Raw genomic sequence first — 17,927 nt, 5'->3', positions numbered from 1 at the left:
TGAGATGTATGGATGACAAACAAATTTAATAAACAAATAAAATAAATAAAAACTTGCATCTTGGACTCTACAACCTAATATGACCAGAGCAAATAATATGGAAAGGTAATGACATTGCCTCAACTTTTACAAATGTGAAAAGAAAAATGCTGTAGTATGAAGGGCATGGAGATATAATCAGTGAAGGCAGACATCTAGTTCTAGCACTGGCGAGTAGGATGTGTAATGTTTATGCTGGTTTCCACAAGATCACTGCCCAAGAAGCTACCTAGGAATAAAAGGCTTAATTGTATTCATTGTATTTATTAAGAACATTTATATGGCCACCCATTTTACTAATGGTGACTCCAGGCAGCTTACCAGGATAAAAAATTGAACTACATAAAAGCCCAGTAACTATATCTTGTAAGGAAGGATTTATTAATTAGTGGGATGCATGAATCCAGCCAATTGTGCTTTTTTCAGTTGAAAAAGATATACTTTTATATATGCATTCTTCAATTTATTCCTCAGCTTATGAACTATTAAACTATCAAGAAGTGGATTTTATATTAGTTTTTTTCATTTATAATACATCAGCAAACCTACCAAGCCCTTTCCTGGTCCAGGAATCAAGAGACCCAAATAGGTGATCAGAACATACAGCTCTTAATTTAATCTTATTTAGCAATGAACTGAGGCTACAACTATCATCCAAAGCAGTGGTCACCAACTGGTGGTCTGTGGACCACTAGTGGCCCACGAGAAAATTTTGGTGGTCCACAGAAAAATTATTTGCATTTTTTATATTGCACTAAATACTATTTATCTTTTTTTTAAATCATATTAGTGGTCCGTGAGATTTAAAATTATGAATTTAGTGGTCCCTGAGGTCTGAAAGATTGGTGACCCCTGATCTAAAGCAATGTTTCTCAAACTCCATAACTTTAAGATTTGTGGACTTCAACTCCCAGAATTCCTACAGTCCTATATGAAGTCTAACCTAAAGTCATATATTTAAAAAACACCATCTCTGTCATGGGTCAGTCCTGTATGTGGTCTCTGCCTTCTGCTTATTGTCTTTTTTCTGTATATACAGTATACAGCCACCAGTTACAGTCTCAGCCTAGGCTTGGAGAATGGGATTTGTCAGCTAAACTGTGCTGTAGAGCCAACCACAAGCCTTCCTTACAAATTAATCTGGGAATTTACTACTAATTAATCCAGCATATTGCCATTTGCTCAAGATAATTAAGTTATAATTTTGCAGGGAAGTTTTCCCCCCTCTTTTTTAAATCAGGACAACAGTAATGCTGCCCTTGAATATTAATGCCTTTAAGTGTGTCATTCATCCAGCAGTTAGGACAACTGACATAATGTTAGGTTCCCAGATTCTTTTGCAAAAACTGACCCTAATGAGATGTCACAGTACATGGTATCATCTGTGCATCATGTAGCTGTTGATGCTGCATCTTTGTAGGCATATGTCTTTTCATTAGTTCTGCTCCCATTTGCCTGGGCATGCAAATTGCACTTCAAAAAATGAATTTAAAAAATTGACACAAACATGATGTGGGGGCAGGGGGATGTGTTTTCCCCTCCCGCTATTATGTGCACATTGCAGAACAAGCTCTTAGGCTCGCAAGTCCCCGATTGCTTGTTGGAAGTGTCAAGAAATTTTAGCTCATAGAGTACAGGAGACGTGCAGGCATTTAGAAAAATACTAGCCTCCCTTAGCCTCAGGGAGCCTCCAGTTTGTTTGTGCCCATAAAAGAGTGGGAATGGGGAGATTATGAGAAATGTTGGGAAATCTGTAATGTTTACACAGTACTTTGAACCCAGCAGATGAAACCCAAAACAGAATGCTGTGAAAAAATAGCTCATCTGATCTTGCTCATAAAAACCACTAGTTCTTATTCCTCATAAAGTCTCCCAGCAGAAAAGATTAATTTGATTTCAGGATAAACTCTTGTCAGCTAACCGCCTCACCTGTTCTGTACCCAAGAGGATTTGACTGCAATCCCCAAGAGGGATACACACAAAGACACACCCCTTGCTCCAACAAACCTGTGGGTGATTATTGCTTATAAAAACTCCCAGCAAGACATCTAATGCTCCTGGGAGAGACTTTGCAGAGCTACACCAACCAAACCTATGTATGATAACAAACCTTTTCAATCAATAAGCCAGAGTTTAAGGCTGAGAGGCCGGATAAATGGGAAAGCAAACAGGTGCAGTGAAATAGGTGAATGACACTGAAACCGCATACAGAGAGTCATTGAGTTACAACTGTTCAAAGTTACAATGGCACTGATAAAAATTACTTATGGCCATTTTTCTCACTTACAACCATTGCAGCATCCCATGGTCATGTGATCAAAATTCAGACACTTGGCGACTGACTCATGTTTATGACCATTGCAGTGTCCCGGGGTCATGTGAATACCTTTTTGTGACCTCCTGACAAGCAAAGTGAATGGGGAAAGCAGATTCACTTAACAATTTCACATCTTCAATTTCACATCTTCAATGATTCATTTAACAACTGCGGCAAGAAAGTTCGTAAAATGGAGCAAACTTCACTTATTCATTAGGTAACTACAAAATAGGCAAAACTGGTTAGGAAGGTCTGGTCCATGATGAGATATTTTACAGATCTGTTACCATCTAGACCGGAGTGTCATGGAGGGGAAACATGTCATGTCCTTTCTGGGCAATTTGGACACTTTTGGGTCCCACCTGGCACCCAGCTTTCATCTGGGGCTCCCCATAGAAGTTTGCTTGTGATCGTGGCCAGACCTCGGCCTACAGCTTCAAAAAGCCAGCTGAACCGGATGAGGGTAGCTGATGGATTTTAAGCATTGACATGATTTTTGACACACAATAATTTCATGAGATTTGTCGGGAGCAGAACTGTGAATGCCATACAACTTTTGTTGATCTCACAAAAGCATTTGATACTGTCAATCAACAAGGCCTGTAGTGAATCACATCAAAGTTTGGCTGCTCTGCCAAATTCATTCAGATGATTCACCACTTCCATGATGGCCTGAAGGCCAGAGTGCTGTGTGGCAGAAAATCCTCTAAGGTACTCCCAGACACCAATGGTGTTAACTGGGCCTGTGTGCTTGCACTCACCCTGAGGGGTATGTTGTTTACTGACTTGCTGAATGATGCCTTTCAGGACAATGGTGCTGGAATCCCCTCAGCTGCAGAGTGGATGGGAAGCTATTCAACTTGAGGAGACTTGAAACTATTACCAAAGTGAAGGAAACTGACCTGAGAGATTTCCTCTTTACTAATTGTGACATGAAACTGACTTAAAAGTCAGAGATGCATGCTAGTATGGATAAATTCTCCACAAATTGTGACAACTTTCAACTTACCATCAATATTAAAACGCTAGAGATGCACCATCCTGCACCGCATGGACCATTCACAGAACCCCAAATCACAATCATAAGTCATAAACTATTGGCAGTGGACCGGTTCAATTACCTTGACAGCCCACCCTTCCGACTAGTGACCCATTGATACAGAAATCAGTTGAAGATTAGCAAAGGCAAGTTCTGCTTTTGGTAGATTATGCTGCAGTATGTGAGAACATAGAAGAACTAGTGCAGCAATAAAATTGAGCCATGGGTACTGACTATCCTTCTTTAGGCCTGTGAAATGTGAAATGTGTATCCAAGGCATGCAAGACAGCTTAACTATTTCCACATGACTTGTCTTCACAGAATATTAGGTATCAGATAGTGAGATAAAGTACCAGATACTGACATTCTTTCTAGAGCAAGTCTATCATCAATCCACACACTGCTAATGAAAGCACAGATCCAGTGGGCAGGCCACATCATTTATATGCACGGGTGCATATCCGAGCAGCTCCCTTTTGCTGGAAAATATTTGCATGAAGGGCAGAAGAAACATTACAAAAACACATTAAAAGCCTCCCCGAAGTCACTTGATATAGACATGGCCACCCAGGAAATGCTGGCTCAAAATTGCTCTCCCTGGCATGGCCTCGTTCATCAGGGCTGTCAACTTTGCGAAGTAAACCAGACTGCAGAAGCACAGATTAAATGTGAGTTGCATAAGTCTAGAGCCATCAGTGCAACAACTCCAGTGTCTACCTGTCTGCTCAACATATATCAGGACATTCTGTATCCAAATTGGCCTAACCAGTCATCTTCAGATACAGCACATTTAGTTTTAACATGATTAACAGTACCGAGATCTTCATCAATGATAATGAATGATCAACACCATCTAGATCTACATCAGCTATTGCTGATGGTCTTACTCCAAAGTCTCCTAAATCAACATAGCCTTTCACACAGAGAGCTTTGAAAATTGTTTTTCCACCATTAAAACAGAATTCTGGTATATGGATCACAAAGTGATTAGACTAGATATTTCTAATATAAAAATCAGAAACAGAGATGTTAATTAATAGGAAAACCACTAAGAATTAAGGCTTAGATTTTAAAAAAGGGGTTTCATATAACTATTATCCACTACTTAGAGGAAGTACGCAAATGGAAAGTCATGTTAGGAAAACAAATATTCACTGATCTGATTTTTTTTTATAAAAGTCTGCAGTCTTAAATCAGGTAAATCAAGGGGTTTTTTCCTTCACAACCAACCAACTAGAAAATATATCTAATACTGTATATACGTTCTTGGCTATATTTTGTTCAATTATAGTACTGAAATGGCATTGATCACGATGGTGGATGACCTCTGGCAGATTTGGGATGGGGGTAATATATCTACCTTTCCTGTTGCTCCTTGATCTTTCAATAGCCGAGTGCTATTGATGCTACTACTAAACATGGCATTCTTCTGGTCAAGGTCAGGGATTGGAAGTGGGAAGAATTTGTTATGGTGGTTCTCCTCTTTTCTTTGAGACCAATTTCAGTTAATGCTGGAAGAGGAAGAGAGATTGAGCCTGCTTCCTTGGGCTCTGTTCTCTCTCCACTACCTTTTAACATCTATAAGACACTACTGGGAAGTCATTGATCAGCATGATGTAGTTTCATCAGTAAATCTTTGTGATGGCCAGATCTTTTTGTTCATTTGGTATCTTCAGGAGTAGGAGCAGGGAGCAAGGGTTGTTTTATACTAGAATATTTTTTAATATAAAAATTGGCTCAGCTGCTGTGCTGGATTAAAATCATATATCCAAAATTATGACCATTACAAAGAAGGCAGCAAAGCTGATTCTAAAGTTGTGTTTATTAATGGCATGAACTTGTGCTGTTTTCTCTGTGTTTATCTTTCTCTGTACTGTGAGAGCAAGAAGCAGCTTATTAATGTGCAGAGATTGCATACCAATGCTTAAATCCTGTGAAGCTTCCAAGCTAATATAGTGTTCCTGCAAAAGATTTATAAATGGTGTTTGAGTTAAAAAGAATCCATTGAAACGTTCCTATATCATAATAAGCCACAGTTTGTTCAATAATAATTTGTGGCACAAACCAGGTTCACACAATATATTAAGCCTAAACTATATAACTAACAATAACTAACGACTACGCGGAGGAGAGCCTTCTCAGTTGCAGCTCCGACGCTATGGAACAATCTCCCCGTGGAGATCCGCACCCTCACCACCGTCCAGGCCTTCCGCACAGCCCTCAAGATCTGGCTATCCCGTCAGGCCTGGGGATAAGACTTTACTCTCGCCCCTCCCGAATGTTGAGTGAATGTTGTGTTTTACCGCTAATTATTTTTACTCACATTTTCTTTTTGTGTTTTGTCCTGCACTTCCCTCCCCTATTATTGTAAGCCGCCCTGAGTCCCCTCAGGGAAAAGGGCGGCCTATAAATGTTTAATAAAAGTAAAAAAAAAAAACTGGTTCTTACTTCCCTCTAGGAGATTGTCCAGTAGTTTAGAAAGGAGAGATACCAATGTCATCAATTCATCAACTACAGTCCCAAACCATTTTTAACATATCTAATAAAATCAGACTGCAATTCTAGAACAAGATTGAACTGAAATGGTACGACTTCAAAATACAAACTTATATGTGGCATGAATGAATCTCAGGTTTATGTTTCTCTTCCACTACTTCCAAATTCAGTTAACTATAGATTAACGAAATGAAGTAGAACCTGTTCCCTTCCAGATGTTCTTGAGCTGCAGCTTCCAAGAGCTGCAAGCTCCGATGTTTTGCTAAAATAAATGGGAACTTAGTATGCAGGAACATGTGGAACATAACAGATTTTCAGAGTTAGTGAATTTCTTTTGATGGAAAATTCAGGGTAAATGAAAGAAAAGCTATTTTAAGCAAGCAGGTTGATGGAGTTGACAGTAACATAGCTTATGTCTCTAGATGTGTAGTGCTTGATCTATCTCTTGGAAGAAGAGATTGTTGATTTGACTGAGTGCTGATCCAAGGTCTGTAATGAGTTCAGTGGGACGGAGGAAAAGAGGGAAAACAAAATCTCTGACTGCTCAATGGATTTCAAAAAGAATCAAATCTACAGCAAGTGCTAAAGGAAAGGGAAGGTTCTTCTGAAAAAGAATGCAGTCTGCCATGCTCCCTCCAATGGATTTTATTCTGCAATTTTAGAGTGCATTTCTAGTACATGCTTATTTACACTGAGTGATTGTTAAGCATGGAAGGAAATGTTACAATAAAACTCTTGCTTTCAATAACTTCAGAAACACATGTTACAAGTCCACACAACATGCCAGCTACACTAAAATTAAATTAGGTTTTTTCTCCAACAGAGGAAAATATTTGTAGCTGGGAGTTAAACTGTCAAGTCCTTGATGTACTTCAAGCTTGGTTGTTTTCTTGTGAATGTTTCATTACTCTACTAGATAACATCACCAGTGCATGAGGAAACACCAAGGACTCCATTGGTTGTTTCTGCTTCAACATGTTATATGGAACCAGGAATGAAATGGACAGCCTGCTGTGTGAATGAGACTATGCCAAAATATGGTTTATTTGTTTAGGAAGAACATGTCATTATATGCAGCAATTATGTCTAGCTCCTATTTTTTTAAATGGACTTTCCTCTAAACTTTATTTGGAGTTCAGAACAACAGAATAACAGATTGGAAGGTACCTTGGAGGTCTTCTAGTCCAATCACCAGTTCATATATCTCCCGAGCTTTAAAAAAAGCTCTTAATGTGCTTTTCCACTCCCAAGACTTTTATAAAGATAGAAGAATATTTCTTTTCGTAGGCATTACTGATGCTATTAAAAGATGTTTTAAATTGATTATTATATTGTTATTCTGCTGCTATTGTTATATAGTTATATTCTATATCACTTTACTTATACTGTACTTATGGATAGGTATACATCAAACTTCTACATTCTCAAGGAACAGAGGAATTTTCAACTGCCCTATAGGGACCAACAAATTGTATCTGGCTTGACTAGGCATATTTGAAATTACATGAAAAGTACTACCATCAGCACCAGATGGATTCACAACTGGATGACCAACTGTACTAATATGCAATTCTCAATTGAACTACATCTAAATGGATGGAAGGATGCAGCAGGGTACTCAAGGTTCTATCTTAGATCCAATACTCTTCAACATTTTCATAAATGATTTAGATGAGATAGGAGAAGGAAAAACCAAATGCACAGATATATAATAGGTGGCACCAGGATCAGCAATTGTGAGTTGAATCTAGTAGTCTTAGTGGACAATCAGTTAAGTATGTGCCAACAGTGTGCTGCGGCTGCCAAAAAAGCCAATGCAATTCTAGGCTGCATCAACAGAGGGATAGTATCAAGATCACGTGAAGTGATAGTACTACTTTATACTGCAATGGCAAGATCACATACTGTGTTCAGTTCTGGCACCATGATACAAAAATGATGCTAGACCCTAGGAAGAGTGTAGAAAAGAGCAACAAAGATGATATGGGATCTGGAGGCTAAGGTGTATGAACAGTTGCAGAAATTAGGTACGTCTAGTCTAATAAAGATTGAGGATGGCATTATATCACTCTTCCAACACTTGAGTGGCTGTCACAGAGAAGAGGGGGGTCAACATTTTTTCCAAAGCACCTGAGGACAAGAAGTAATGGGTGCAAAATTATGAAAAAAGGAGTACCAACCTAGACTAAAAGAGACATTTACTGACAGTGAGAAAATTAATTAGTGGAATGGCTTTCCTCCAGAAGTTGTGGGTACTCCTTCACTGGAGGCTTTCAAGAAGAGGTTGGAGCTCCAAGGTCCCTTCCAACCCTGTTATTCTATATTATTCTACTACACTGTTTTTTAACATGTTGTGTGTCTTCAGAGCTTGGGGACATTTTATTTCCCAACTGCAAGCAATTTGGCCTCACTCCAACTGTTTTAGGAGGTTTTGCAAGAAAAAGTTGTTTTGGTGGCTTTTTAGCCTTCCCCCAAGGAAATATATCAAGGTTTTTTTCCACCAAAATGACCAAACAAATGCATACAGCATAACACAAAGGTACATAAAAGGAGATGCAAAAATATTTCTTCATCTTTTAAAAAGATCCCTTTTTCACTTCTCCCTGCCACCAAGACACCATTCAAAATTATTTCACAGGTTCTGTTTTCAACCATTTATTATGGTAGTCCCTTCTGCCTATGTACATATCTAGAGGGCAACAGAGGTCAAAGTATCACCAGATCATTGCAATATTTTCTACCTTAAGCTGCCTTCAAAGACAATTCTGAAGATATATTATTATAGAACCATCCCTAACCTGGGGTTGCTGCACTGATTCCTGGTAATTCAAAAAATCTGGAATTACTTATAATGCTCTGTGTTGCAAGGCACCAGGATTTATCAGGGGCTACCCTACTGTTGTGGCCGCCAGTGACCTACAGAGGTGGCAGTAGATTTGGACAGTGAGAAGCTTGTAGAGGAACATGGGCCAGTTCTGGAGTCTGGAGAAGATTCTGATGAGGACTCTGATGAGGGCTCTGAGAGGGGGGCAGAGCGGTATGCCAGTTATCAGCTGCCTTCAGAGTCAGACATCAGTGATGCAGACGAACAGCTAGAGCCTGTTCCCAGTGTGTGCATGCACCGAGTTGCCAGACGAAGGGGACAACAAAGAGCAGGGATCGACTTGGGAGTAAGGCCACAGGTGGATGATGAACGGCCCCTCCCAGAGGAAATAAAGAAGGAGCAAAAGGGGAGTGGAGTTTGCAGAAGACAATTAGTTTGCTTAATTGGTTCGTGACTCTCTGAGACTCCTTGCCTAGTTTTGCAGATGTCGATCTGCCAGCTCTCCAAGCCAGATAAGGTCTGTGACTGTGACTGTGACTGTAAATCCTCCCTTGAAAGACTTTGCTGGATGTGAATGATTAGAATTCACAATAAATTAATAAAAGGAGTTTTGGTTGGTTTGCTTCATGCTCTTGAGAAGCCTAGGTCAGAACACCTACCACATTTGATTCTGCCTGTCCAATCTGGTTATACAGATGGTTCCTTTTTGAGAATCCCATCTCCATATAAGGATAGGTACAAAGACTCTGAGTCAGGTATATGGCTCTCTCCATAATAACTTCCAACTTTTAACTCTGCTTCCCTAGACAGTACAGTGAAATTTGACTGCTTTCTTATTTAGGAGGGATCTGAATACTATTTTATTTCAATGGGCTTTTAGCCCCAGTGCAATGCAAGGTTTCTTTTCAATGGGAAGTATTACATTAAAGCTTCTGTTTGTTGTCTTTTCTATGTTGTGACTTGCTCAGAATCTCACAGTTGAGACAAAAAAGGTGAAGTACTAAATGAAGTTTGTTGACTTACAACCACATAAAAAGACATTCCTTACTGTGATGTATAAAAAGCTGTGGTACCTAAAATTTCAGTTGCTTCTCAAATAATGAGCAGGCATGAGAGTCCCACATTCTTTTCATTTGGCGACATTCCTGTCATCTCCACCAAACATACACAGCTGCAAAGCTGGAGAGAAATAGTTCTCTTTGTGTGTTTTGCATTTCTGAATAAAAGGATGAGAGAGCAGGTGGATTTGGATACTAAATATTAATGTCATAAAACCTGGAAAGAAGCTGCCGGTCGGTATAGACAATGTTGGTGTCTTCTAGACTTGTTTAACTTCATCTCCCACGATTCTGCAGCTAAAATAGCATCATGGGATTTGAAGTATCTGGATGATATTAAATTGGATAAGGATGATCTAAGGCATCTTAATCTATTCAAGTGGAGAATGATATGGAAGTTGAATGCTATAAACTCTACTGAATTGCTCTTTCCATAGATCCATCTTGTACTTCTTTCTCTGCATCCAACCCACCCCACAGAATTTGAGTCATATTTGATGAAAGCCTTCAGGGCTGCCACAGCAAAGGTTGAGCAGCCTGCGGGAATGGAATGGGGATTGGAGATTGGTGTGGGGTGTGTAATCATAAACAACATTCTTTCCCTTGGGACTCAAGGACATCACACCAGCCCCTGGGGGAGGGTGACTGGAAGTTGGCTGAACTTGAGACCTGATTGGACCATGTGATGCAGATGGGAATGGAAGCGGATGGACCTTTGACTTTGGTTTTGGGTGGGGAAAACACAGGGACCTCAGATTCGGGTTTTCCCCAGATGTGCCAATATGACATCTCTAATAAATTACTGCTTTGAAGAAGATTCTTGCCTTGGAGTTTTGATTTTGTTGGGGGTGTTACTTGGAACCCTGACAGCTGTTCTGTTGTGGAGAAAATAGGAGGAAAGTAATATTAGGTATGATCATCACCTTGAGTTATTTATAAAAAAAATAAAAGCAGGCTATAAATAAGTGAATAAATCTATGTGCATCTAATATAATTTGAAATAATTTTAATGTAATACTTCCTGAAAGGAGACGTTTCAAGAGACACAATTTTGAACAAAACTTACATAAGTATTTCATGCAATTCATCCATTAAAAGAGCCATACAAAGATGGTCAGCTTCAAAGCAAGCTAGTAGTGCCTATGACTACCTCCATGCTGTTGAAAAGTAACTGCCAGGATGCTAATCTTTATGAGAGATGGGAATGTCAAGATTTCCCTAGAAATAGATTCAAAAAACTCTTCTTGGCCATTTTTAAAAATTCACAGTATGGGTACTTCCCAAATTTTCAGGCAAACTGTTGAATGCTCACATGTGCAACTGTTCATAAAAAAAATGAATGCATTAAGAACTCACTGAACAAAAGTTAACATTGTAAAGCATAGGAAAAAAAAATGTATACATCAGAGAAAGTACAAAGATGCAAATATTTAAAAACAGACACAAAAATGAATGGACATTTTTGCATAGGAGGAATCAAAGTCATAAAAGGGTGTTCTAACCAGTACTTGAATAAAATGGAAAACAGAATACAAATCAAACTGAGGAGTCCTGAAATGCCAATCAACTTTATGTGACTTACAGATTACATAAGGTTTCTTAAACGTGGATTCAATCTGACTCTCCATTATCACCATATTTAGTTTTCATGATAAAATTTCCAGAGATCTGCACCTTTGTTTCCTGCCAAAAGAGATGGGCAAAACATTTATATACATGGGAGAAATTCAAAAATGTGCTTAGGTAGGAGCACTGCATTGTAGGCTCCAGTGCCTACAATGCTTTCTCTCCCAAGCATGTTGTTTTACAAAAGACAAATATCAAGCCTCTTTCAAGCAGTTGCTTTAAAAAAAGCCTTTACGTTTCAAACTGAGAAACACTTTGAAGCTTTATCAGCAAGTTCTTTCCTCTGTAAAGCTTTGCACTTTTCTGACCATAGAGAAGCTGATATTGCCTAACTCAACCCCACAGCTGATGGGGTGATTGCCTGCTAAGTTGCTGTTAGTCTCCAGACTGAAGTGCTGATTCTGTTCCCGTGGGGGAAAGCATCACATCATGAGTTCTTGTAAACGTCTGCTACTCAGCGTACTCCACGAAAGAGGAGAAGGAAGAGGAAGAAGCAGCTCTCGAATTATAAATCTGAAGGGTTTTATTTTTCACAGTTGTGGCTATCATGATTTTTTTTTTAAGTTGAATTTAAACAGCTTGGAAGATTGTAGCTGGAGAAGAGAAGAAAAGGATCTTATGGTAGAAAGCTCTTTGGGGGATCAGAAGCAAAACATGGCCATATTAGAACACTCTAGAAAGAACACTTTAGATCAAGGGTGTCAAACTCATATGGGACCAGATCCGCCCTGTGGGGTGCTTAGATCTGGCCCACAGGGCTGCCCTAGAAACAGCGAAGGATCGGCCCGCAGTGCCTCCACCAGCAAAAAAGGCTATGTGCAGCCCTCCTGAGCTCTGTTTTCAGTTGTGACAACTTCCTGCAGCCCTCTGCCAGAAACAAACAGAGCTCAGAAGGGTTTTCAGTGGCAGAGGGCTACAGGAGGCTGTTGCAGCTGAAAACTGAGCCCAGGAGGGCCACATGCGAGATGCAGGCTGTTGAGCTGCCCATTCCGGCCATGCCACCCCAGCCATGCCACCCCAGCCATGCCACCCCAGCCATGACTACTCAGCCCCCTGAGGTCAAACAAAACCCTGATGTGGCCCTCAATGAAATCAAGTTTAACACCCCTGCTATAGATCAGTGTTTCTCAGCCTTGGCAATTTTAAGATGCGCTTGAACTCCCAGAATTCTGTAGCTATTTTACCATGCTGGCAGGGAAATTCTGGGAGTTGAGGTCCACACATCTTAAAGGTTGGGAGACATGGCTCTAGATGTAGTGTACTGCAATTCCAATCATTCTCAGCCACGATGGTGGAAATGAATGGTGCTTATCGCCAACAATAGGGAAAATTTCGGATTGTTCCATAGTCAAAGGTTTTTGAAATCCAGGTTCTTTCTGTACTATTATGGAGATGTTTGTGACCTCTGTTCAGGTATTTTTAAAAAGCAAACAAATTCTCATTCAACGATACCAGCCTAAGTCAGTAGGCAAAACATTGAAAAAAAGAGTTTTCCTCCTTGTTTATACATCTTAGAGATGAGCAGACTGTTAAAAAAGAAAAAAAAGATGTCAACTTGATCTTTGCAACTATAACTGAGATTCATGACCAGGATTCAGAGCTCTGTAGGCCTAGATCGGGGGCGGGGGGCGGGAAACGGGACTGCATTTCTTTTACATTTCAAGATTCTGAAATCAACTTCTTTTTGCCCTATTTGTTTAAAAATGCAAATTTCAGTAAGGTTATACTGTATTAAAATATAATTTTTTTAGAAAAAAAAGCTTACTTATTCCTCAATCCAGCACATCTACAGCTGGGAAGGCTGCAGTTAAAAAAAAAAGGAAGAAAGAAACTGCTTCTTTTTCTTGCCCAGGACATTCCCAGCCAGTGACATGAGTGGAAAACGTGATTGAGACACTGCCCACTGGTTTAATTATTGCATTTTTAAACCTGCACAGAAACACGGTTAGTCATATCACCTATTAAAAATAAATTGGACTCTGAGTTAATATAAGGTTGCAGTGTTCTCCAAAATCATTACATCTGAACAATCATTAAGCTTGGAACCAAACCAATCTGTAGAACTAATGTAACCTCTAGCAGACACCATACACCCAAAGGAAAAATGAAAGTCTTTTGAACTGATAAAGTTAAAAATTTCAGTTCAGATGATAAATGCATTTTTATTATATGGCATCTGCCTTCATATACTGTATGAATGGGCCCCGTATAACTGTAGATTATATTGTATATAAAGCTGTTCTTTTCAGCCAATCTTCCAACCATAATGCTATTTGCTCACACATTCTGCCAGTCCCGATCAACAATAACAAATGGGCTCATGCATTGCTCTGAGGCATAATGTGATTTGTTTACAATTTAGCAGCAAATAAGCTATTCTGGCATCTTGGGCTTATTCAACAAATCATGATTAAAACAAATAATTTTATAAAATGTAAGTCTCAAGTCTCAAACAAAAAAATATTACACAATGTACACAGAAGTGACTCACACCCACAGTATGCACACATTTCCAAGAATATACAGTATCTACAAATGGTATTGGATGAGTGATAACAAAGTCCTTTATTTTCAAACCATACATTGTGGAGACAAGCTATCTACTCTCTTCTATATGCAGATGGTGTACTTGTCCTGAGTTACCATTTGCAACCATTTAAAACTACACTAGCACTGGAAAAAGTGACTTACAACATTCTTTGCACTTGCAACTGTTGCAGCAATACCACATCAAGTGATCAAAATTTGGGAGCTTGGCAACTTGCATATATTTACAAAGGTTGCAATATCTCAGGGTCATGCGATCACCTTTTGCAACCTTGCCAGCTGTCTTGTGACATGCAAACTCAATGGGAAATTTACTTAATGACTGCATTGTTCACTTAGCAACTGCAGTGATTCGTTTAACAACCATGGCAAAAAGGAACATAAAATTGGACATGAGCCACTTAACAACCACCTTACTTAACAATGAAAATTCTAGTTCAGTAGTTGTGGCCATAAGTCGACAACTACCTATTTACTCAGTTGTTGGAGAAATGATTCTTTACCTACAGATAACAAGTTGGAACAATCGTGGTGAACACTGCTATTTACAGAAATATGGAATGGGTTTCTGTGTTACTTCACTAGAAATATACTAAATTATGCCAAATACCACAAAATTTAAGAATGTCTTTAGTACAAAGTCTGCCAAATCCAATTTGGACCAGTATCTATTTAACTTCATTAAACAGGTTTACGTCAAGGTAGCAAAAGACCTGGAAGAGACCCACTGGAAGAAATACAATTCTTTAAAGAATTTGTAACAAGTGTGATGAGACAGTGAAACCTTACTTGGAAAGAAGTAAGTTTAGTGTGGCTTAGTTTCAGAAAAAGCATGAACAGGGAATATACAAAGTGGAATCTATCTTCAAGTAAGCATACTCAAGATTATGCTGCAAAACACTCTTAAAATAATGTTAAGTCCTGCCATGCGGTAAAGCCATAAGAATATTGTGGTTTTTGAGTGAATATTGCTATTTGGAAAGTAAATCAGAAGTTAAACTTTTACTTAAGATACACTATGGTGTGTGTGTGTGTGTGTGTGTGTGTGTGTGTGTGTAACATTGTACAGCATAACCAAATACATATATTTTGCTGGATTTAATCTTCAAATTATAGACCTAGTAAGTGCACTTTGTCCCCAAGAACAACACTAAACCATTCTAGTTTAAAGACTCTTGTAACCATTCACAAAAGCTGACTATCCTATTAAACAAGAACATTTTAAAGGCATTAAGGCCATTTTCACAAACGACACTGAAATTTGTTTTCCACAGACCTCATTTCTGCAACTTGAATATAGAATCCCTCTTAATTACCGTAAATGCCCATTTGGATTAAAACTGTCTCTCACTTTCTTTCCAACTGCAGCACAGTTAAGAAGTGAACTCATTTCAGATTTAAAAGCTTTTAGCATTTTCTTGTGAAAATACCCTAAAGCCGGAGGGAAGAAAAAATAATGGAATCTCCATCCCTATCTATTTCAAGCAAGTACTATACTTAAGGGACCAAACATATAATTCCCGAATGATGCTTTGGCTTCCAAGTATTCCACAACCTTCTTTTGAGGGTGCCAGAAGCATCATTTTAGGATCTGGTGTTATAGGACACTTATGCATTGGCTTTGGGCCAAACTATTGACAGTTAAGTGGGGGAGGGGTGTAGAGGAATCAGAAGATCCTCTACATACAAGGCCTTGGGGTGTGTGTGTGTGTGTGTGTGTGTGTATTTATAACACCACACTCATACACCCATACATGCAACAGACAAATCAGTATCACTTTCCCCAGACCTCTCTTCACATTCGAGCCAAGACCGCTTTAGCCTGGGGCGCTGCATAAACTCAGCCACCATCCCGTCCAAATGATTTACTAGTGGAACCAGAAACTTGTGTTGACTGCGTGAATTATGGCTCGGTTCACCTAGGCAAAGCACACCCCGTAAATAAAGGCTGCTGACGGCCTTTCAAAGGCACCCCCGATCAAGTCACCCGGGACCATTTTTCAACGGGCTAGCGCGCTCTCCTTTCTCTCACTTTGGTCCGCGGGTTTAAAAAGAAGGAAAGGAAAGGAAACTTGGCGGGGAAACCCGCGTCCTTTTTAACGGGAATCTGAGCTAGGCGGCTCTACTCCGCCGAGCAACCGCAGCCCGCCAAGGGGGAACCCAAGCTCCGCCCGAGCAAGAGACGAGCAGGTGTCTGGTCACCACGTGGGTTTGGAGATGCTGATTTGTTGTACCCGAACCAACTTGGCCGCTCGGATCCGAAGTCTGTCGCGCGTTCCCGGCCAGCGTTAAAGCCCCGTTTGTCCTCGCGCCGGTATCGCCCAGTCCCGTTTGGCCCCTTCTATTCCCCGCCAACATCCCATCGAGGAGACGAGGAGGGTCCTTCACGTACCTTTGGCGTCTGCCGCCCTTCGGGTCCCGCCGCTTCCAACTTCCTCCTGGCCCCGAGAAAGAGAAGGAGAGCGGCGATCCACAAGATCCCCAGGACAGACAACGCCAGCCTTCGACTCATCCGCCTCATCTTTAGTTTGGAGAAAAGCGAGGGAAGCGGCGGAGGTGGGAAAGGGGGGGAAGAGAAAAAAAAAAGTCTCCTGGCTTTCGAAAAGCGGCGAGGCGGGGCGGGGTTGTGGAGCTGACTGGCACGCTTCCCGCCCCTCTGAAGCGGGCAAGAGCGCTGCCGGCGGGATGAGTTCAGGCGAGCCCCGCGAGGGGCATGGCGAAGTAACCCCCCCACTCCCCCACCCCTCCGGAGCAGCCCAGGAGAGGAGGGAGAGGAGCGGGAACGGCGCTGGCAGGCAGTCCCGGGCCGTCCTCCCCGCGTGGGGTTGGCGGGCAGGGGAGGAGGGAACCGGAGGGGGAGGCGCCAGGGGTGGGGAAACGGAGCGGATGGGTCTTCGAGCCGCGGATCGGAGACGAGCAGTTCCCCCCGGCGGCTCTGCCTGCTGCCGGGTTCCCGGGCGCCAAGGGAAGGGATCCCTCCGTGGCTCAAGCCACTGGCATAAAGCGGGAGAGTCTCTACCCCCGCCTCTCCTGGCACCGATTTCGGATGAAATCCCGCCCGCGGATCGGTCCGCCGCTCTTCCTCCTGCCCTGGGAATAGTAGTCTTCCCCCGCCGACCGCGCACTCCCGGGCCGAATTGACAGGCAAGGCGGGGTGGCGCGCTTCGCTTTGCCTATTTATCCCTTACCCAGGTCAAGCTCGCCCGCCGGGAAGGGCTGTCGCGCCTCCTGCCCTCCGCTTCGCTGCCGCAGCTGTCGCCACCGCCGCCGCCGTGCTGCTGGCTCCCCGCGAGGATTGAGATCGCCTGAGCCCCGGGGGAGGCTCCGGCTTGGATTGGCAGCGAGCGTGAGGGGTGAGAGAGCTCGAGAGGCCGGCTTCGCTCCGGGCCGGCGCGGACTCGGCTGCCTGAGTTGGGATGGGGCTGGGGGCCAAAAGGCGGCAACTTTGGAACGAGTTTGGGGAGAAAACCCCCGACCCGGTTCGGACAGGAGGGGGAAGGAGAGCCGTCTATGAGGAAAAGATGCGGTTTGGCTGATGGCGCCACAACAACTCGCGATCCTAAGGCTGCTGACCGCGTTCGCACACTTGGTGTTTCCTTGGCATTTACGGGCCCCGCTTCAGAGGATCGGGGCGAAGAACAGCTGGGTGCAAATAGCGGGATGCCCTGCGCGTTGGTGTCAGATTCCGTCTAAACCCTCGGGCGCCCATCCTGGCTGCGAGTCAGCTGAAGTTATTTCAAGGCGAAGCGCGCGAGGGAAAGAAGAGCCTCCAGTTGCGCAATTTTCCCGCTTCTTCATCCCGCCCTCGTCTATCCTTTGCCCGTTATTACACCAATGGGTAGGCAGGACAGTCAGTATGAAAAATACTTTCCCGGCTTTACTCCGTGTCAGGCAGTAATACTCACATGCCTCCCTTCATGAGAGGTTGGCGGGTTGGGGGGGGGGGATTCTCCCTTCCCTTTGGTGGGAGGGTGTGGACAG

General features: G+C 41.9%; 1 protein-coding gene across 1 annotated transcript in view; it reads right to left on the bottom strand.

Moving 5' to 3' along the window:
- GALNT14 (polypeptide N-acetylgalactosaminyltransferase 14) overlaps positions 1-16,697 on the bottom strand; it is a 299,110-nt gene extending 282,413 nt beyond the window's left edge. The window contains exon 1 of the mRNA XM_014053318.2: positions 16,339-16,697. Coding sequence (XP_013908793.1) covers positions 16,339-16,467 — 129 coding nt within the window. The 5' untranslated portion in view covers positions 16,468-16,697. The remainder of the gene's footprint in view (positions 1-16,338) is intronic.
- Between the last annotated feature and the right edge of the window lie 1,230 nt (positions 16,698-17,927).

This window comes from Thamnophis sirtalis, unplaced genomic scaffold (assembly GCF_051295495.1).
Source record: "Thamnophis sirtalis isolate CommonGarterSnake01/CBP01778 unplaced genomic scaffold, rThaSir2_p1.2 scaffold_6, whole genome shotgun sequence".
Lineage (NCBI taxonomy): Eukaryota > Metazoa > Chordata > Lepidosauria > Squamata > Natricidae > Thamnophis > Thamnophis sirtalis.
This window is presented reverse-complemented; position numbering and strand designations above follow the sequence as displayed.